The 22,300-nt window shown below is 43.1% G+C and overlaps 1 protein-coding gene across 6 annotated transcripts in view; it reads left to right on the forward strand.

Annotated features, from left to right (window-relative positions):
• The window catches only part of LOC106589900 (brain-specific angiogenesis inhibitor 1-associated protein 2), a 137,952-nt gene that overhangs the window by 114,238 nt on the left and 1,414 nt on the right, over window positions 1-22,300 (forward strand). For 5 of the 6 annotated variants that reach the window (XM_014180319.2, XM_014180324.2, XM_014180325.2 and 2 more), the window contains 6 exons: window positions 1,317-1,553; window positions 4,256-4,571; window positions 5,459-5,663; window positions 6,100-6,171; window positions 6,652-6,838; window positions 13,460-13,497. In XM_014180319.2, the coding sequence (XP_014035794.1) occupies window positions 1,317-1,553; window positions 4,256-4,571; window positions 5,459-5,663; window positions 6,100-6,171; window positions 6,652-6,838; window positions 13,460-13,497 (1,055 nt within the window). Of the gene's footprint in view, window positions 1-1,316; window positions 1,554-4,255; window positions 4,572-5,458; window positions 5,664-6,099; window positions 6,172-6,651; window positions 6,839-13,459; window positions 13,498-14,606; window positions 16,614-22,300 lie in introns of those variants that run through there. The other variant, XM_014180322.2, reaches the window with a different exon arrangement.

Genomic DNA, 22,300 nt, shown 5'->3' on the forward strand with positions numbered 1-22,300 from the left:
AGCTGGGGAGAGAGCTGGTGGAGAGGTCTGGAGGCTACAGATAGTGTCGCGGGCCTTGAGTACTGTAATCCTGGGAGGGAGGCTGCTGGTGTACAGCTGTGAGATGAAACGGCTGCTAGACTGGTAATGAGGCTGCTTCAGCTGTGAGATGAAACGGCTGCTTGACTGGTAATGAGGCTGCTTCAGCTGTGAGATGAAACGGCTGCTTGACTGGTAATGAGGCTGCTTCAGCTGTGAGGTGAAACGGCTGCTAGACTGGTAATGAGGCTGCTTCAGCTCCCCAGGCCAACACAGAGAAGAGCTGTCAGAGCTGAGAGAGAAGGATGTCTTAGTTTGATGCTGTTGCAGAGAGGGGAATAGGTGAAGCTCTCGCTTTCAATTCAATAGGCATTTTTTGGGCATGGGAAACATATGTTTACATTGCCAAAGCAAGTGAAATAGATAATAAACAAAGGTGAAATGAACAATATAAAATGCACAGTAAACATTACATTCACAAATGTTCTATGGGAATAGAGACATGTTAGATGTTATATTATGTCTATATACAGTGTTGTAATAATGTGCAAATAAAGTACAAATGGAAAATAAATATGGGTTGTGGTAACAGGTCACAAATCTTGCTGCTGTGATGGCACACTGGTATTTCACCCAGGAGATATGAGAGTTTATTGAAATTGGATTTGTTTTGGAATTCTTTTGGGTCTGTGTAATCTGAGGGAAATATGTGTCTCTAATATGGTCATACATGTGTCAGAAGTTTAGGAAGTGCTGCTCAGTTTCCACCTCATTTTGTGGGCAGTGTTGCACATAGTCTGTCTTCTCTTGAGTGCCAGGTCTGCCTACGGCGACCTCTCTCAATAGCAAGGCTATGCTCACTGAGTCTGTACATAGTCAAAGCTTTCCTTAATTTTGGGTCAGTCACAGAGGTCAGCTATTCTCTCTCTTGCTCTCGCTCTCGCTCTCTCTCGCTCCCTCTCGCTCTCTCTCTGTGATACTTGAGCTGGAGATATCCCACACACTGACACTTGCTTTCCAGGAGCCCACGCTCTCCCACCTAGGCTGACTCAACTACCTCAGCTAATGTAGTTATTTTCTCAAGTAGTGAACCTTTTCACAGGATAAGGATTTGTTCAACAGTTTCTCCTGAACGTTATAACCCTATACTCTCCTAGAATGTCTCCTTATATATAAATGACCAGGTTCAAAGGAACACCTTGTTACTCTCTCACCAGAACAGCTCAATATTCACCTATCTTCCCACTACAGTGTCTCACCACTCTCTCCCTTTGTGTTTATTTACCTGTCTTCTCCAGGGTAAGGACCTGCTAGCCCAGAAGATCCCAGCATGGCAGCAGGCGTGTGCTGACCCTACCAAGCTGCCTGACCGTGCCATGCTCCTGGCTCAGCAGATGACCTCTACAGGGGGTACCCTGGGGTCCGTCTCCCACACCCACCATGGTTCCAAGGGCAACCTGCTCATCTCTGACCCCATTCCCGGGGCCAAACCCCTGCCAGTACCCCCCGAGCTAGCTGCCCTCATGGGCCAACAGGTGGGTCACCGGTACTGTGGTATTACTATAATATTGCTATGTTAGCACCAGTGGTGGAACAAGTACTCAAATGACTCAAGTAAAAAAGTGAAAGTCACCCAGTAAAATGCTACTTGAGTAAAAGTCTAAAATTATTTAGTTTTAAATATACTTTTGTATCAAAGTAAATGGAATTGCTCAAATAAAAGTATAAATCATTTAAAATTCCATATATTAAGCAAACCAGACGGCACAATTTTATTTTACTTTTTATTTTTATTTACAGATAGCCAGGGCTTCCACAGTCCACCAGATCAGAGACAGTAGTATGACCAGGGATTTTCTCTTCATAAATGCTTGAATTGGACCATTTTGCTGTCAAAATGTAATAAGTACTTTTGAGTGCCAGGAACAATGTATGGAGTAAAACGTACATGATTTTGTTTTGGAATGTAGTGAAGTAAAAGTTGTTAGCACTATGATAGTACACATATTACTGCAATATGACCCAATAGTAAGCTATAGAGCTGCTATGGTTTGTCAGCCCTAATGGAGAAACATTGAGTTAATTGGGTGCTGCAGGCATCAATCGTTGTTTGTCATCGCTAATTGTGTTTTTGATTATGAAGCTTTGAAGCGCTGTGTGAGAGTGCCTGCGTTTCTCAGTATGAGCCTCTGTATCGGTGTGTTGCCTCGGTGTTTGAGGGAGTACTGTTGAGTGTTGAGGCCAGCAGCAGGTTTGTGGGCTGCGGCTCTAACGACGTTCCTTAATTAACACCACTAGCTAGTCTGTTGCCTAGCAATGCCCCAGGGTTGCCTAGCGATGCCCCAGGATGTTGGGATTCCATTATGGAATCTCTTGGAGCCTCTCCTTTAGAACACAGAACCCCTCAGAACCCTCCCTGATGGCTCAACACACACACACACACACACACACACACACACTTGTTGATGCAAATTAAGTCGTTAGTGCTGCATGCTAATTAGAAATGCCTTTAGGAAGGAACAGAAACAGATTACTTGGGTCTGTTGGGCTGTTGATTGTTTCATACCCTGCTTCCACTCTGGTGCGTGTGTGTGTGTGTGTGTGTGTGTGTGTGTGTGTGCCTGTGTGTGTGTGCCTGTGTGTGTGTGCCTGTGTGTGTGTGCCTGTGTGTGTGTGCCTGTGTGTGTGTGCCTGTGTGTGTGTGCCTGTGTGTGTGTGCCTGTGTGTGTGTGCCTGTGTGTGTGTGCCTGTGTGCTGTGTGCCTGTGTGTGTGTGCCTGTGTGTGCCTGTGTGTGCCTGTGTGTGCCTGTGTGTGCCTGTGTGTGTGTGTGTGTGTGTGTGTGTGTGTGTGTGCCTGCGTTTGCGTGTGTGTGCCTGCGTTTGCGTGTGTGTGCCTGCGTTTGCGTGTGTGTGCCTGCGTTTGCGTGTGTGTGCCTGCGTTTGCGTGTGTGTGCCTGCGTTTGCGTGTGTGTGCCTGCGTTTGCGTGCGTGTGCCTGCGTTTGCGTGCGTGTGCCTGCGTTTGCGTGCGTGTGCCTGCGTTTGCGTGCGTGTGCCTGCGTTTGCGTGCGTGTGCCTGCGTTTCTGCGTGCGTGTGCCTGCGTTTCTGCGTGCGTGTGCCTGCGTTTCTGCGTGCGTGTGCCTGCGTTTCTGCGTGCGTGTGCCTGCGTTCGTGTGTGCGTGTGCCTGCGTTCGTGTGTGCGTGTGCCTGCGTTCGTGTGTGTGAATTGCAGTAACATCTTTGAGGAAGCCTCTAAGGCTGTGTTTACACAGGCAGCCAGATTCTGATATTTTTTTCTCACTAATTGGTATTTTGACCAATATCAGATCTTTTAACATCAGATCTTTTTTTTTTTAGAGCTGATCTGATTGGTCAAAAGACCAATTAGTGAAAAAGGATGCCTTAAAGGGAGGGAGGAAGAGCAGATGATTCTTATTGTGTAACATTCTCAGAGAAGAAACACATTGAAGTGGACGGGATCTTCACACAGATCCCACAGAAACACGTTGAAAGTGGACGGGATTTTCACACAGATCCCACAGCATCTCTGACTGTCCTTTATCATTCTGTTTTGTGATGATGTGTATTGAAAAGTGTCTTTCAACAACAAACAACTTGGGTTCATTCACATTGAAGACTGACGGTTGGGAATTTTTATGGCTGTGTAGTGGTGCTGCTTAGTAGTTCCGTTACAGTTGATTGATCTCTTATAGTAAGCTAAATGACGTTGCCACGGGCAACAAGGCAGATATTGCAAATTTAACGAGATGCACAACTTTGCTCTCACAGTCACACAGTATGTGCACTTTTCCAATGTGGTAGCCACGGGACCAAAACAGCAGAGTGGTTGAGCGTCGCACTTTAACGCTCTTAGTTGTTGCAAAAATTGACCCACTTTGCTGTTTTACTTTCTACATCATATTGCTGAGTCTACCTTTTAATCAACACAACCTGGCCCATTTCCAACAGCATAATCTCCCTCTCGTTAGTAGTGATGAGATTCACATTATGTAATGCTTTTCTGTGATGGAAGAATGGTGCCTAATGAGTATGTTAACTAACACATCAACACATGCTTTCCTTCCTTCCTTCCTTCCTTCCTTCCTTCCTTCCTTCCTTCCTTCCTTCCTTCCTTCCTTCCTTCCTTCCTTCCTTCCTTCCTTCCTTCCTTCCTTCCTTCCTTCCTTCCTTCCTTCCTTCCTTCCTTCCTTCCTACTTTACTCCCTCTCTCCCTACAGCGTATAATGGGACCAGGAGGAGTGGACGGAGGGATGCCCATGATGAATGGAACGACAGGGGCCCACGGAGGTGCAGGAGGTGCAGGAGGGGGAGGAGGGGAGGACTACCAACACTGGATGGAAGGGAAGATGGCTCAGGCTCAGGCCCAGGCTCAGGCCCAAGCTCAGGCCCAAGCTCAGGCCCAGGCTCAGGCCCAAGCTCAGGCCCAGGCCTCCTCCCAGCACCTTTCCCAGCCCCACAGACAGGGCAGTGAGGTCTACTCCAACACCCTGCCTGTCCGTAAGAACGCCCCAGCCAAGAGCAACACCACCATGGGTAAGGAAGACCAGGATAGTGGCGGGTCGGGGCATCTTGAGGCCCTCAAAAGTTGGGCAACATAATCATATGTACAGTAGCTACACTGTAACACATTGATGTACATTTACAGTAAAAAATCGGCAATAGTACAGTACTGTGAAGACCAATGCATTATGGGGGCTTAATGGTATTCCGCTATATAGGCAGTCAAGTAAGAATATTACAGAATACATCACTAGTGTGCTTTATGAATGCCACCTCTGTCACAGAGACCTTAGAGAGCGAACGGCTTGATTGTAACCTTTTTTAAGAATGTGCCATTGACTCCATGCTGTGAAGGAGCTGAATGCTGTGCAGTGGGGGTTGTTCTTGTTCCCGCTATATCGGCTCTTTTCTTCATACCTGCTATTGAATAGCTCTTATCTCTTATCGCTCCTTCTATCACGGTGTATACCTGGCACTTATAGAACTGTGGTCTCAATGAAAGCAGAGCAGAGCACGTGGGAATAGGAGGGAGAGGATGGTGATTTAAAAGGAGAAACAAAGACTCAAATTAGGTGAAGGACAGAGGCTTTAAGAATAATGGAAGCATTTAAAGTCACTTAGGAGAGTTGGGTTATACTAATACATTAGATACTCAGAGCAGGTACTATATACAGTAGGCCCTGTGTGACCTGGTTTGGCTTAGTTATCTGCTTAAGGACTATATTGCAGAAGTTCTGTGGTACAGCACGATTGAAGTGTAAAGGCAACCCCTAGATTTGGTCATAAGTCCTATAGATCTAGTCAAGCTCATGTCCAGTAGTAAGGTACAGTACAACTGTAGAGAAACATTGTAGAAACGTCCAGCTACTAACTCCCTGTTTTTGTTTTAGAAAATGTAAAGTAAAATGAAATCTCCTCAGTTCCAGAGACTCGGACCCTGCCCCGGTCTAGCTCCATGGCTGCAGGGCTGGAGAAGAACGGACGTACCCGTGTCCAGGCCGTTTTCTCCCATGCAGCGGGGGACAACAGCACCTTGCTCAGCTTCTCTGAGGGAGATGTCATCACTCTGTTGGTCCCAGAGGCCCGCGACGGATGGCACTATGGAGAGAACGAAAAGAACAACATGTAAGTATCCTAACTCCATCCCATTCCTTTTGTCTATAGCACTATGAGTTACCTTCTGTAGCTCAGATGGTAGAGCGTGACTCTTGCAATGTACCATACGTGAAAACTTTAAGTTGCTTTGGATAAAAGCGTGTGCTAAATGCTATATATTATTATAGTTATTAGTGTGAATCTTTACATTTAAATATGACGTCATAAGCATCCCGACTCTAGGTGCTGCTGATTCATCTGTTGAATCACTGTTGCTGATTCATCTGTTGAATCACTGTTGCTGATTCATCTGTTGAATCACTGTTGCTGATTCATCTGTTGAATCACTGTTGCTGATTCATCTGTTGAATCACTGTTGCTGATTCATCTGTTGAATCACTGTTGCTGATTCATCTGTTGAATCACTGTTGCTGATTCATCTGTTGAATCACTGTTTCCTCATTAGGCGTGGCTGGTTCCCTTTCTCCTACACACGTGTCATCCCCGTGACTGACGGGAACAAACTACGAGTCAACAAGTACGTTTCACATTTTTTGTCACTATTGTGTGATGTATTTGTAAGGAAACAGGTCTTTATCTGTTATTCAATAGACAGAGAATTACTCCTTTCTCTCTCAAGCTAATTTGTTTATTTTCAAAGTGAGATCAGTTATTTTCAGTTCTGGCCTTGTTTTATTTTGTTATATTTTTTTAAATGTGTGACTGGTTGACTATGGGCTAGATCCAATCCATATCGCGGAAGGTCCCAGTTATAGCGCTTTTGAAATGTAAAGGTAATTTCAGATTGAGCTGACATTTGCAGCGTTTACTATGAATGCAGTCTGTAAATGCGGAAACATTGCCTTTAAATTTCAGTCGTGCTACAGCACGGCTCTTCCGCGATACGTATTGAATCTAGGCCTATGTCATGGCTCCAGTTTCCACTGTCTGACTATTCAGCTAATCACAGTTTTTCATTTCAGTCCCTGTGTAACTAACTGACTGTGTCTGTCACCAGTCTCCACCATGGTAAGAGCAGCAGCACGGGGAACCTGTTGGAGAGAGAGGACATGGCAGGTGTCCCTCCACCAGACTACGGCATGTCATCTCGCCTGCTGGCACAGAGCATGCAGAGCGCAGCCATGGCAAACAGCAGCAGACGGCAACAACGGCCATATAGCGTGGCAGGGCCGGGCTTCTCACAGGTCAACAACAACAACTACACACACAAACACACACGCGTAGATACCAGGGTTGTGCTCAACTCAGAATTGACTCCCATTCAACTCATGAATTGAAATTCAAATTGAATTGGTCACACTCCACAGGATGTAGAATTTGAATTAGAGTTTGAGTAACAGGAAGTAGAATTTAATTCAGTGGAATTCAAATAAATTCCACTCAGTCATAGAACATGAGAGTTTCATTGAATCTGACAGGTCACACTTGTAAATACCAAAGAATATATCACTTTTCTCTGGAAACATTGTTCATATACTTACTCGTTTAACCTTAGTGCTTAGAATAGCTAATTATATTTCCACCAACCATTTCATTTGTTTGGTTTATTTTTAAAGGTCTCAGGGTCAACTTGAAGGATAAACTAATGCATTCTGGGAAATCTAGCATTTTTCTCCATATTGAATAACATTTCAGATGTTATATAGTAACTTATTTCCATACAGTTTTTTGTTTTCCTTGATCATTCATTTTAAGAGTTTGTCCTGAAAATATTGAATGTACATAACGACAAGATGTATATTTGTACAGACTTCACCTATTATAGAATGGAACAGGCAGTAGAATTTCAATACATTTCAATTCATTCAATTCTATTTCCTTTCATTCAAATTTCAAATTGCGATTTCTGTATCCTGTTTACTACTTCAAATCAAAAATTACATTTTAATTTGAGGCATTCTCAATTCACACACAAACACACATGTTTACACACATGTTCACACAGGAGGTTTATATGCACAAACCATGAAACTTTGAAAGCATTTAAAGTGTGGAGGTATTTTCTTTTCATTACTTTACTAACTGCACCTAAAAGGATCACATACACACTGTACATACACCAGTCGAGAGCACTTAGCTATGCCCTCATATACAGGAGGAATCAATCAACACAAGTGACTTAGGTGCCTTGTGCAGTAAACCATCAGTGTGACAGGCTGTGTGTTTAGGTCCCCGGTGGCACAGCTTTCCCACAACGTTCTGGCCCATTAACTTACATAAACGGGGGATCAGTTCCCGTCTGCCTCAGACACTCAGTGTCTGAATGTCTGTCTGAGTGTCTGTCTGTCTGAGTGTCTGTCTGAGTGTCTGTCTGAGTGTCTGTCTGAGTGTCTGTCTGAGTGTCTGTCTGAGTGTCTGTCTGAGTGTCTGTCTGAGTGTCTGTCTGAGTGTCTGTCTGAGTGTCTGTCTGTCTGAGTGTCTGTCTGACTGAGTGTCTGTCTGACTGAGTGTCTGTCTGACTGAGTGTCTGTCTGACTGAGTGTCTGTCTGACTGAGTGTCTGTCTGACTGAGTGTCTGTCTGACTGAGTGTCTGTCTGACTGAGTGTCTGTCTGACTGAGTGTCTGTCTGTCTGACTGACTGAGTGTCTGTCTGTCTGTCTGTCTGTCTGTCTGACTGACTGAGTGTCTGTCTGTCTGTCTGTCTGACTGAGTGTCTGTCTGTGTCTGTCTGTCTGACTGACTGAGTGTCTGTCTGTCTGTCTGACTGAGTGTCTGTCTGTCTGTCTGACTGAGTGTCTGTCTGTCTGTCTGTCTGTCTGTCTGTCTGTCTGTCTGGCTGGCTGTCTGTCTGTCTGTCTGTCTGTCTGTCTGTCTGTCTGTCTGTCTGTCTGTCTGTCTGTCTGTCTGTCTGTCTGTCTGTCTGTCTGTCTGTCTGTCTGTCTGTCTGTCTGTCTGAGTGTCTGTCTGTCTGTCTGTCTGTCTGTCTGTCTGTCTGAGTGTCTGTCTGTCTGTCTGTCTGTCTGTCTGTCTGTCTGTCTGTCTGTCTGACTGAGTGTCTGTCTGTCTGTTTGTGTGAGTGTCTGACTGAGTGTCTGTCTGTCTGTTTGTGTGAGTGTCTGTCTGTGTCTGTCTGTCTGACTGAGTGTCTGTCTGTCTGTCTGTCTGTCTGTCTGTCTGTCTGTCTGTCTGTCTGTCTGTCTGTCTGTCTGTCTGACTGAGTGTCTGTCTGTCTGTCTGTCTGTCTGTCTGTCTGTCTGACTGAGTGTCTGACTGAGTGTCTGTCTGACTGAGTGTCTGTCTGTCTGACTGAGTGTCTGTCTGTCTGACTGAGTGTCTGTCTGACTGACTGAGTGTCTGTCTGTCTGACTGACTGAGTGTCTGTCTGTCTGACTGACTGTCTGTCTGTCTGTCTGACTGACTGAGTGTCTGTCTGTCTGTCTGTCTGACTGACTGAGTGTCTGTCTGTCTGTCTGTCTGACTGACTGAGTGTCTGTCTGTCTGACTGAGTGTCTGTCTGTCTGACTGAGTGTCTGTCTGTCTGACTGACTGAGTGTCTGTCTGTCTGACTGACTGTCTGTCTGTCTGTCTGACTGACTGTCTGTCTGTCTGACTGACTGAGTGTCTGTCTGTCTGTCTGTCTGACTGACTGAGTGTCTGTCTGTCTGTCTGTCTGTCTGACTGACTGAGTGTCTGTCTGTCTGACTGAGTGTCTGTCTGTCTGACTGAGTGTCTGTCTGTCTGTCTGTCTGACTGAGTGTCTGTCTGTCTGTCTGACTGAGTGTCTGTCTGTCTGTCTGTCTGTCTGTCTGTCTGTCTGTCTGTCTGTCTGAGTGTCTGTCTGTCTGTCTGTTTGTGTGAGTGTCTGTGTGTTTGTCTGAGTGTGTGTGCGTCTGTGTTTTGTGACGGGCCACACAGAGACGACAGAGCCCAGATTAGAGAAGGCTTCTTGCCGCTCGGCTGCTTCTGCACCTGAGGAAAGTGATTGTGACTGGAGACTGCTGATAACAGGACTAGCCCAGCTGACTGGAGACTGTTGATAACAGGACTAGCCCAGCTGACTGGAGAATGTTGATAACAGGACTAGCCCAGCTGACTGGAGACTGTTGATAACAGGACTAGCCCAGCTGACTGGAGACTGTTGATAACAGGACTAGCCCAGCTGACTGGAGAATGTTGATAACAGGACTAGCCCAGCTGACTGGAGACTGTTGATAACAGGACTAGCCCAGCTGACTGGAGACTGTTGATAACAGGACTAGCCCAGCTGACTGGAGACTGTTGATAACAGGACTAGCCCAGCTGACTGGAGACTGCTGATAACAGGACTAGCCCAGCTGACTGGAGACTGTTGATTACAGGACTAGCCCAGCTGACTGGAGACTGGTGATAACAGGACTAGCCCAGCTGACTGGAGACTGGTGATAACAGGACTAGCCCAGCTGACTGGAGACTGGTGATAACAGGACTAGCCCAGCTGACTGGAGACTGGTGATAACAGGACTAGCCCAGCTGACTGGAGACTGTTGATTACAGGACTAGCCCAGCTGACTGGAGACCCGCACACACATTCATTGTCGCTGAGGCGAGAGCGGGGGCTGTGTTGCATTATGTAACACCAAAACCCTTTTAACACAACCCTTTACAGGGAGGGCTTGGGTAGGAGGAGGCGGGAGGTGGAGAGGTACTGTATGTGGGCATGATAATAGTCTCTAATTGCTCAGATAGTCACATAACAACTTCTTGGTCTTGTTTTCCCCTTCAGATTATTCCAGGGATATAATTTTTTTTTAGTTAGAATAGACAGTTATGCTAGTTTTATACAGCTGTGTCACTCTGACTAAAGGCAATGGTTGTTCTGCTGTGTTCAGCTGGCTCCCTCTACTGGCTCATATTGGTTTGGCAAACATCAACACTTCAATGACTGATCATATAATAATTATATAAGCAATTTAGCAGTGGTGTGAAGTACTTAAGTAAAAATACTTTAAAGTACTACTTAAGTGTTTTTTGGGGGTATCTGTACGTTACTATACTATTTATATTTTTGAGAACTTGTACTTTTACTTCACTACATTCCTGCTTTTTATGCTGTACATTTTCCCTGACAACCAAAAGTACTCGTTACATTTTGAATGCTTAATAGGAAAGGAAAATTGTCAAATTCAAGCCCTTATCAAAAGAACACGTGGTCCTCCCTTATGCATCTGATCTGGTGGACTCACTAAACACCAATGCATCTTTTGTAAATAATGTCTGAGTGTTGGAGTGTGACCCTGGCTATCCGTACATTTAAAAACAAGAACATGTTGCCGTCTGCTTTGCTTAATATAAGGAATTTTAAATGATTTATACATTTACTTTTGATACTTAAGTATATTTAAAACCAAATACTTTTGTACTTATGTAGTATTTTACTGGGTGACTTTTACTTGAGTAACTTTCTATTAAGGTATCAATAAAACTGCAATTTAGCAGACACTTTTATCCAAAGCGACTTATAGTCATGTGTGCATACATTTTTCTTAAGTGGCCCCAGCAGGAATCTAACCCACGGCTCTTGGCATAAAACTGCATTGTTGGTTAAGGGCGGTTAATTTGATTTGATAGAATTTTTTACTCATGGCATTGTAAGTGCCAAGCAGTCAGACTAAATGGCAATTTAGTCTGGCTGCTGCTCCCCCTATGGTCATTTAGTCTGACTGCTGCTCCCCCTGTGGTCATTTAGTCTCACTGCTGCTCCCCCTGTGGTCATTTAGTCTCACTGCTGCTCCCCCTGTGGTCATTTAGTCTGCTGCTCCCCCTGTGGTCATTTAGTCTGCTGCTCCCCCTGTGGTCATTTAGTCTGACTGCTGCTCCCCCTGTGGTCATTTAGTCTGACTGCTGCTCCCCCTGTGGTCATTTAGTCTGACCGCTGCTCCCCCTGTGGTCATTTAGTCTGACCGCTGCTCCCCCTGTGGTCATTTAGTCTGACCGCTGCTCCCCCTGTGGTCATTTAGTCTGACCGCTGCTCCCCCTGTGGTCATTTAGTCTGACCGCTGCTCCCCCTGTGGTCATTTAGTCTGACTGCTGCTCCCCCTGTGGTCATTTAGTCTGACTGCTGCTCCCCCTGTGGTCATTTAGTCTGACCGCTGCTCCCCCTGTGGTCATTTAGTCTGACCGCTGCTCCCCCTGTGGTTATCCCCCCCCCACCGTGGTAGATGACTAGTTTTCATCAAGCTATCCACTCAAGAGGAAGCTTCTCACTGTAACCAGTGGGTCTCTTTTTATGTAGTGTTGTGTCTCTCTTGTTGTGATGTGTGTTCTGTCCTATATTTTTATTTTATTTTTAATCCCAGGCCCCCGTCCCCGCAGGAGGCCTTTTGCCTTTTGGTAGGCCATCATTGTAAAATATATATATATCCATATCCAGGAAAGCCAAAGTTCCAAAAGCTGGGCATAAAATAGTTTGTAAGAGAGCATACAAAATATTTTGCTGTGACTTATATGGATGATGTTTAAACTATCTGTTCGGCTGATGTGATTAATGACGAGCATCCAGACGTTGCACTTGATGCATTTAGGGAATTGCTTCTTCCAATTATTGATATACATACATGTGGTAAGAAACTGACAGAACTGTTATGACTCCATGGATGATGAGGAACTGAAAAACTGTATGGTTGAAAGAGATGGGGCAAAAGGAGTGGCTAATAAGTCTGGCTGTACATCTGACTGGCTGACTTACTGCAAATTGAGAAATGATGTGACCTGACTCAACATAAAAAAGAAAACTGTATTATGAAGCCAATATCAATGATATAAAGGACTTTGGAGTACTTTAAATGAAATTATAGGCAGAAAGACACATTCAACTCCATCTTTCATTGGCTTATTCATCACAAAACATTTTGATGTTGCCAACACATTGTTATGATTATTTCATTGGTAAAGTGAGCAAACTTTGGAAGGAAATGCCAACAACGAACAGTGAGCCATCTTGACTAAGAGTTAAGGAGAGACTGACTGCCTCACTTTTTCTTTTTATAAGGAACGTGTTGAATATTAGAGGACGACCATCTAAATTGTTTGCACACAGCTCTGACACATACACACACTTACCCCACCAGACATGCCACCAGGGGTCTTTTCACAGTCCAGTATTATATAGAGCAATTATTGCATGGAACTCCCTTCCATATTACAAATTCCATATTACTCAAATCAACAGCAAATCTGGTTTTAAAAAACCCCAGATAAAACAATGTCTCACGTCACAACGCCTCGCCACTATTTGACCTAGATATTTTGTGTGTGTATATATAGTTGTGTGGCTATGTGTGCCATTTTTAGATTAATGTAGTTCGGTCCCTGAGTTGTTCTTGTCTGTTAATGTTCTGTATTATGTCATGTTTCATGTACTGTGTGGACCCCAGGAAGAGTAGCTGCTACTTTCGTAACAGCTAATGGGGATCCTAATAAAATACCAATTACCCCTCAACCACCCCAATGGGCATTTTAGTATTTAATTATTACTACTACAGTTGTGTATATACTGCTGTTTTTATATATATATATATATATATATATTTTTTTTTTACATTTTCCTTGTTTTATTTCACTAGTCCTGCATGTTGGGGCTCGGTGCCTAAGATTTTCACTGTACCCTGCAATCACACCTGCAACCCTGTACATGTGACTATTAAACACTCTGAAGCTGAATCTAAGCCAGATACGACCACAAACTACTACTGACAATATCTCCAGTAATTCAATTGATACAGTTTTGGATTGCCAATCAAGCAATACTGTTATCATGTGTTCTCAACTTTCTAGTGTGACACAAAAGTGCCGATGACTGAAAAGTGTTTTTTCTTTGTCTCCACAGCAAGGACTTGAACAGTATGAGCAACGTTTTCCAACGAGGTAAGGCACACTTTTCTTTTTTTCCTCTCTCTCTATAAATAAAAATACTCGGTTGTGATAGTGAATTGATAACGTTTGGCCGGGTGGCACTAGACTAGATAGACTGGATATGATTTCATGGACCAATGGTTAGACACTACAAGTAATTAGCATCCTTAAGTATTCCCCTGATAGGAACTCCAACTTTCCAACATAAACTATCGAACTACAAACAAGGTCATATCAGGTTTTTGTTGTGTTAATTGCCATATAATTTTAATGGTTTATTTTTGGTGTGTTTACGTTTTTTTCCCCCTGATTTTTTAAAATGTATTTATTTGATGACGAGACCTAGCTATGATATTATCATGATTATGTGATATCATGTGGGACAGAAAGATTGGTTTGCCCAAAAACCCAAATGTTGGTTCACCTCAACCCATGTTTGACCAATGGGAATCATCTATCCTTATGCCATTCCTAGTGGGTCAAATAAATATTTTCCCTCAGTGTTTTAACCTATTACTTTGAAACATATTTGTTGCTTTAGCTTGCTTTTTGCTTTTATCGTTAAGTTTCATTTAGGCTATTATAATTTTGATTTCAGGGAAAAGCCCCAGGCTTGAACACTCCCCTCCTAGCTACTGACCCTCCGTAGTATTGTTACTATCCCTTCTGCGCTGCTGCCCACACCGTGCTCTGTGTCCATGTATATAGGCTACAGTATACTAGACCCGGGTTCATATAATATGTGTTTTCTATGCTATTTGAACTCAGGTCTGAAGTAAACGTTGAATGTGAAAGGCTGTCAGTTAATTTGTTGTAGCATATCAGAGAAATGAGATTGAAGACATGAAGTTGGCATTTTACTGTCTTCTCCTTGTATATCTGAGGGAAAGGTTATCTTAACTGTATGAAATACTATTATTCAAATACTTATCGTGAATGGATGAAGGGAATGTTCAGACGGAGGCAGCAACATGGGACCCAGCGCCAGAATTGGCCAAACTAAATGCCTGTAGATTGGCCAAGTGTATTATTTGGCTGTGGTTGTGTTGCTCCACTGTTGTTTCTCTGAGTGCCTATATACTGTATATACCTGGAAGCTTCTCCTTCTCTTTGTTCCACAGTTCCGAAGGGGGAACAGTTCCGAAATTGATTTCAACAGTGTGAGAAGGGACAGACAGACACAGACTCGGCTTGCTGCTGCTGCAATAAGACTGACTTACTGACTGCCAGGCACCTCTGCAATCCCTCATCATCTGCCCTCCTCACCAGTCACTCTAACCCTCACCCCTCCCCTCCTCTCTCTAACCCACCACAACACTCCTCCGGCGCTTACCAGTCTATCCTCTCCACCCCCCCAATTCCACCAAGGGAAAGACTTGTCTATCCTCCTTTCCTTCCTGCCTCTCTCACCTGGCACTTTCACACTACTGGGAAGTTCCCAGGCCAAGCACTGGTGGAACCAGTACCCACCGCTAATGGACTGACACCATACTGACACCATCCTGACACCAGGACTGACACCATCCAAATCATTGGAATGATGGACTTTGTCTGAGGATGAAAATTAGGATAATCTTTTGCTTGTCTTTCATGCATGTATATGTCTTTTCTATTAAATGGGGATTTATTCCTCTGTAAACATATATAATAAAATATTTAAAATTATTTAAAATAAAATCTTTAACATTCTACACCAGGTTGAAGGATTTATATTATCATTGTAAATCAAAATGGTAATCCGAAGGGGACTGTTTTAGTCATGTAAAGATGATAATGATTGATCAAAAAAATGTCAAGTTAAAACTATACTGGGTCTTCTTATCCGTCAGACAATAACTTTACTTTATAGACTGTGAGGTTCTTCTGATGTCTAACGTTCCTCTTCAAATGAGAGGCGTATGTATCACATGTAGTGAAATAACTTAAATGTAAATGTTATTTTTTTTTCCCTTCTCATTATTATAACTCATTGGGGGGCATCCGCCCAATGAAATGGATGACCATGAATGTGTACTGTACATTAATGTACCATAAAGTAAAATATATGATTTATTATATCTATTGATTATCAGTTGATCAAAACGCACCTTAAAGACCCAATACTCTGTATTATTTGTGCCATTCTCTGTAAACATGTATTATTGTGTTTATTATTAGCCACAAAGTCATGTTTTATGATGTCAGATGTGTTACCCGACAGGCAGTGTGAAATACTTTTACTCTGATAATCAAAAGCTTGTGGATTTCTGAATACATCTTTTTTGTCTTTTAATATAAATATACACAAGGCTGAACGGAGAAAACAACCCTCATCCCTGAAAGAAAGAGTTGCGAGGCTCTGAGTAGGGTTACTGTTCAGGCATTCAGGCATGAAGAAACAGCTGATATCTGCACCTCGGCCACCCCACAACAAAGGTGCTACATTTCATGGTGTGGAAACCATGTTGCCAAAGCAACAGCCTCTGTTCTCATCCCCTCCAATCAGTGCTGCCTGGATGCCATCTTTTAACAACAAAAACATCATTGTGACTACACCGTGCCTCTTGCTGTGCATACAATAGGAAGATGAGTTGTGACTAACATGAATAAATGTTTGCTAGCTATAAACCATTCAATCTAACCGTTGTGCAATTACCATATCACAGAAATAATAGGTCATTCTGATCTGCACAGTTATATACAGAAACGTTGGAGTGAATGAATGGGTGAGATGCCCTTAAAGGAGTCATCAGTCATCCATTTGCCAACAGCACAACTGCAAATTATGGCAATAATTGAATTGGATCAATAGCCATTTAGAGCGTTGTAATAAATAGCCTTTTGTCACATGTACTGTAACTCTTGCTATTGTGACACATATATATATATATATATATATATATATATATATATATATATATATATATTGCAGTACATATGAAATGACCAACTGTGCAACCTCGAAAAGGGAGAGGAGTTGATTTGTTATTGTGACTTCATTCAGCCTTCTTGTACATTTAGTCTTTGTATTAAAATAAAGGGAATGGAAAAAAAGCATGATATGTGAGGCAGGATAAAACATGTCTGTTATTTCTATGTGCTGAATAAAGAAAGACGCTAGTCTGTCTGCTTGTCTATATGTTCGTCAATACCTGGTCCTGTCTAGAATTTCTGATTTATCTTTGAATTCCCCCTTTAAATCCTATTAGATTTGACCCAATTATTACAACTTGCCAAAGAGAGGAATAAGTGACATTTACAGCACAAAACTCATTCCCGCCACAAACAAAATGGTGTCTTCTTTACATGTGCCTTGCTGTCTCTTTCCCGCTCCGTTTCTCTGTTTGTGTGTGACCAAACTCCTCTCTTCCCCTGGCTTTGCCAACCCCCTTCTCTGTCTATCTGTGTTAAATGTAGAGACAAAAGCGCTCTCAAACGAGTTACTACGACCAGAAGCTGCCAAGGTTTCTTCTTTCTCCACTAGAATAAGGCCAAGGTAGGAGAATTCAGACTGCCACATCTGAAGAGAGAGCATGACCACTCTGTGGGGGGGAATTTGTTTGATATACATTATCGTTCAAAAGTTTGGGGTCACTTCGAAATTTCCTTATTTTTTTAAGAAAAGCAAAACATTTTTTACCATTAAAATTATATCAAATTGATCAGAAATACAGTGTAGACATTGTCAATGTTGTAAATGACTATTGTAGCTGGAAACGGCTTTTTTTTTTTTTTATGGAATATCTACATAGGCGTACAGAGGCCCATTATCAGCAACCATCACTCCTGTGTTCCAATGGCACGTTGTGTTAGCTAATCCAAGTTTAACATTTTTAAAGGCTAATTGATGCTTATTTGCTTCTTTTAATCTAACCTGAATAGAAAGAGTGGGAGACCCCGGTGCACAACTGAGCAAGAGGTCAAGTACATTAGTGTCTAGTTTGAGAGTGGGATGCTGGCCTTCTAGGCAGAGTTCCTCTGTCCAGTGTCTGTGTCCATCTTAATCTTTATTTTTTTTATTGGCCAGTCTGAGATATGGCTTTTTCTTTGCAACTCTGCCTAGAAGACCAGCATCCCGGAGTCGCCTCTTCACTGTTGACGTTGAGACTGGTGTTTTGCGGGTACTATTTAATGAAGCTGCCAGTTGAGGACTTGTGAGGCATCTGTTTCTCAAACTAGACACTAATGTACTTGTCCTCTTGCTCAGTTGTGCAGTGGGCCTCCCACTCTTCTTTCTATTCTGGTTAGAGACAGTTTGCGCTGTTCTGTGAAGGGAGTAGTACACGGCGTTGTACAAGATCTTTAGTTTCTTGGCAATTTCTCACATGGAATAGCCTTGCTGACAATGGGCCTCTGTACACCTATGTAGATATTCCATAAAAAAAATCTGCTGTTTCCAGCTACAATAGTCATTTACAACATTAACAATGTCTACACTGTATTTCTGATCAATTGCTGATGTAATTTTAATAGACAGAAAAACTGAAAACTTGAGTGTGCATAACTATTCACCCCCCCAAAGTCAATACTTTATAGAGCCACCTTTTGCAGCAATTACAGCTGCAAGTTTCTTGGGGTATGTCTCAATAAGCTTGGCACATCTAGACACTGGGATTTGTGTCTGTTGGTGTACAGCAATCTTTAAGTCATACCACAAATTCTCAATTGGATTGAAGTCTGGGCTTTGGCCATTCCAAGACATTTAAATGTTTTCCCTTAAACCACTCAAATGTTGCTTTAGCAGTATGCTTAGGGTCATTGTCCTGCTGGAAGGTGAACCTCCATCCCAGTCTCAAATCTCTGGAAGACTGAAACAGGTTTCCCTCAAGAATTTCCCTGTATTTAGCGCCGTCCATCATTCCTTCAATTCTAACCAGTATCCCAGTCCCTGCCGATGGAAAAACATCCCCACAGCATGATGCTGCCACCACCATGCTTCACTGTGGGGATGGTGCTCTCGGGGTGATGAGAAGTGTTGGGTTGTGATGGCGAAAAAGCTCAATTTTAGTCTCATCTGACCAGAGTACCTTCTTCCATATGTTTGGGGAGAATCCCACATGCCTTTTGGCGAACACCAAACATGTTTGCTTATTGTTTTCTTTAAGCGATGTCATTTATCTGGCCACTCTTCCGTAAAGCCCAGCTCTTTGGAGTGTACGGCTTAGAGGTCCTATGGACAGATACTCCAATCTCCGCTGTGGAGATTTGCAGCTCCTTTAGGGTTATCTTTTTGTTTCCTCTCTGATTAATGCCCTCCTTGCCTGGTCTGTGAGTTTTGGTGGGCGGCCCTCTCTTGGCAGGTTTGTTGTGATGCCATATTTTTTTAAGATTGGATTTAATGGTGCTCCTTGGGATGTTCAAAGTTTCAGATATTTTTTTTATAACCCAACCCTGATCTGTACTTCTCCACAACTTTGTCCATGACCTGTTTGGAGAGCTCCTTGGTCTTCATATATATATATACACACACACACACACACACACACACACACCTGTTCTGAAAGGCCCCAGAGTCTGCAACACCACTAAGCAAGTGGCACCATGAAGACCAAGGAATATATATATATACACACACAGGTAGACTTTATTTAACTAATTATGTGACTTCTGAAAGTAATTGGCTGCACCAGATCTTATTTAGGGGCTTCATAGCGAAGGGGGTGAATACATATGCACGCACCTCTTTTCTGTTTTCACTTCACCAATTTTGACTATTTTGTGTTTGTCCATTACATGAAATTCAAATAAAAGTCCAATTAAATTACAGGTTGTAATGCAACAAAATATGAAAAACACCAAGTGGGATGAATACTTTTGCAGGGCACTACATACATGTATGCATACATACATACAGTGCCTTCGGAAAGTATTCAGACCATTGACATTTCCACATTTTGTGACATTACAAAATCAGGTTTTTATAGTAATAATTAATGTAAAAAAATAAATATTACATTTACATAAGTACTTGGCCCTTTACTCAGTACTTTGTTGATGCACCTTTGGCCTGGAGTTTGCCAAAAGACACCTAAAGACTCTCAGACCATGAGAAACACGATTCTCTGGTCTGATGAAACCAAGATTGAACTCTTTCGCCTGAATGCCAAGCGTTACGTCTGCAGGAAGCATGGTGGTGGCAGCAACATGCTGTGGGGATGTTTTTCAGCGGCAGGGACTGGGAGTCTAGTCAGGGTCGAGGCAAAGATGAACAGAGCAAAGTACAGAGAGATCCTTATTGAAAACCTGCTCCAGAGCACTCAGGACCTCAGACTTGGGTGAAGGTTCACCTTCCAACAGGACAATGACCCTAAGCACACAGCCAAGACAATGCAAGAGTGGCTTCAGAGAAGAATGGGAGAAACTCCCAAAATATAGGAGTGCCAAGCTTGTAATGTCATATCCAAGAAGACTGGAGGCTGTAATCGCTGCCAAAGGTGCTTCAACTAAGTACTGAGTAAAGGGTCTGAATACTTATGTAAATGTGATATTTCTGTTTATTTTTAAATTAGCAAAAATGTCTAATCCTGTTTTTCTTATCATTATGGGGTATTGTGTAAAGATTGATGTGGAAAAAAACGATATAATACATTTTAGAATAAGGCTGTAAACTAACAAAATGTGGAAAAAGTCAAGGGATATGAATATTTTCTGAGAGCACTGTAGGTACAGTAGGGGTAAAGTCAAGCTGTTTAGGGTCCTATTGGTTCAAGACTTGATGCACCACTACCGCTTGCCATGCAGAAGCAGAGAGAACAGTCTATATGGCTTGGGTGGTTGGAGTCTTCCTCTGACACCACCTGGTATAGAGGTCCTGGATGGCAGGAAGCTTGGCCCCAGTGATGTACTGGGCCGTACGCACTACCCTCTGTAGCGCATTGCAGTCGGGTGCCTTGCAGTTGCTGTACCAAGCGTTGATGCAGCCAGTCAGTGGGAAGGCTGTAGATCTTTTGGAGAATCTGAGAATGCCAAACCTTTTCAGCCTCCTGTGGGGGAATAGGCGCTGTAGTGCCCTCTTCACAACTATGTGGGTGTGTGTGGAACATGTTAATTTCTTAGTGATGTGGACAACGAGGAACTTGAAGCTCTCGACCTGCTCCATGTGAATGGGGGTGTGCTCAGTCCTCCAGTTCCTGTAGTCCATGATCAGCTCCTTTGTCTTGCTGACGTTGAGGGAGAGGTTATTGTCCTGGCACCACACTGCCCGGTCTCCTATAGGCTGTCTCATCATCGTCAGTGATCTGTCCTATCACCGGCGTGTCATTGGCAAACTTAATGATGGTGTTGGCGTCATGCATCTCTGTTGATTTGTAACGGCTTGTGAGAGTTAGGGTTTGGGTTGCGGCTAGAGATGGGGTTTGGGTTGCGGCTACAGAAGGGATTAGGGTAAGGGTTAGGTTTGAGGCTATAGGATTTGTGTTGAACCGGGATGTGGACATGAAGCTAGGGTTAGGGTTGTTGAATGAATACCACTGTAAGTTACAGTACATTAGTTATAATGATCCACCACCATACCGCTGTAGGTTACAGTACAGTAGTTATACTGATCCACCACCATACCGCTGTAGGTTACAGTACAGTAGTTATACTGATCCACCACCATACCGCTGTAGGCTACAGTACAGTAGTTATACTGATCCACCACCATACCGCTGTAGGCTACAGTACAGCAGTTATACTGATCCACCACCATACCGCTGTAGGCTCCAGTACAGTAATTATACTGATCCACCACCCTACCGCTGTAGGTTACAGTACAGTAGTTATACTGATCCACCACCATACCGGTGTAGGCTCCAGTACAGTCGTTATACTGATCCACCGCTGTAGGCTACAGTACAGTAGTTAAACTGATCCACCACCATACCGCTGTAGGTTACAGTACAGTAGTTATACTGATCCACCACCATACCGCTGTAGGTTATAGTACAGTAGTTATACTGATCCACCACCATACCGCTGTAGGCTATAGTACAGTAGTTATACTGATCCACCACCATACCGCTGTAGGTTACAGTACAGTAGTTATACTGATCCACCACCCACCGCTGTAGGCTCCAGTACAGTAATTATACTGATCCACCACCCACCGCTGTAGGCTACAGTACAGTAGTTATACTGATCCACCACCATACCGCTGTAGGTTATAGTACAGCAGTTATACTGATCCACCACCATACCGCTGTAGGTTATAGTACAGTAGTTATACTGATCCACCACCATACCCCAGCCAGCCAGCCAGCTAGTTCTTCTTACTGGTCATAAACAGGAACTTCTCCCAACTGCATGTAAACCTGACCTGTGAGCCCTGACCTGCAACGGGTATTGTAGTGCCATTTAACTGGTGTCTGTCTGTACAGTACTCTGTGTTTTGGTGTGATTTGTGTAATGTTTGTGTGTATGTGTCATATGCCTGTTTGTGTGTGCCTGCATACTTGCCTCTTTTTTTGCTTGTGATTTATTTTTTTTTTTTATGTTGGTTCTTTTTTTGTTTTTGTACTGAACAAATTGCATTCTGGGAAGTAACATGCTTTAGAGAATGACAGAATGACCTAAGATTAACTTTAGTATTATTAACATTGGTTAGGGTTTTTGAAAAATACTTCAAACTAACCATATATGGGAAAATAGTGTTTTGAATATGTTTTACTGTCTATAGCAGATTCATTGTAAAGACTGTGTTTAATCAAATGTAAATGTGCGATAAATATGTATGTTTATGAGTACTGTGGCAATGGTTAGTTTACTAAGAAGTGACACATTACAATGATAAGTGACATTATTTATCTATTCTTTGAGATGGAAATGAATGTTCACACCATAGGACTCTGTTTACCTT

This window comes from Salmo salar, chromosome ssa28 (assembly GCF_905237065.1).
Source record: "Salmo salar chromosome ssa28, Ssal_v3.1, whole genome shotgun sequence".
In the NCBI taxonomy this organism is placed as follows: Eukaryota; Metazoa; Chordata; class Actinopteri; order Salmoniformes; family Salmonidae; genus Salmo; species Salmo salar.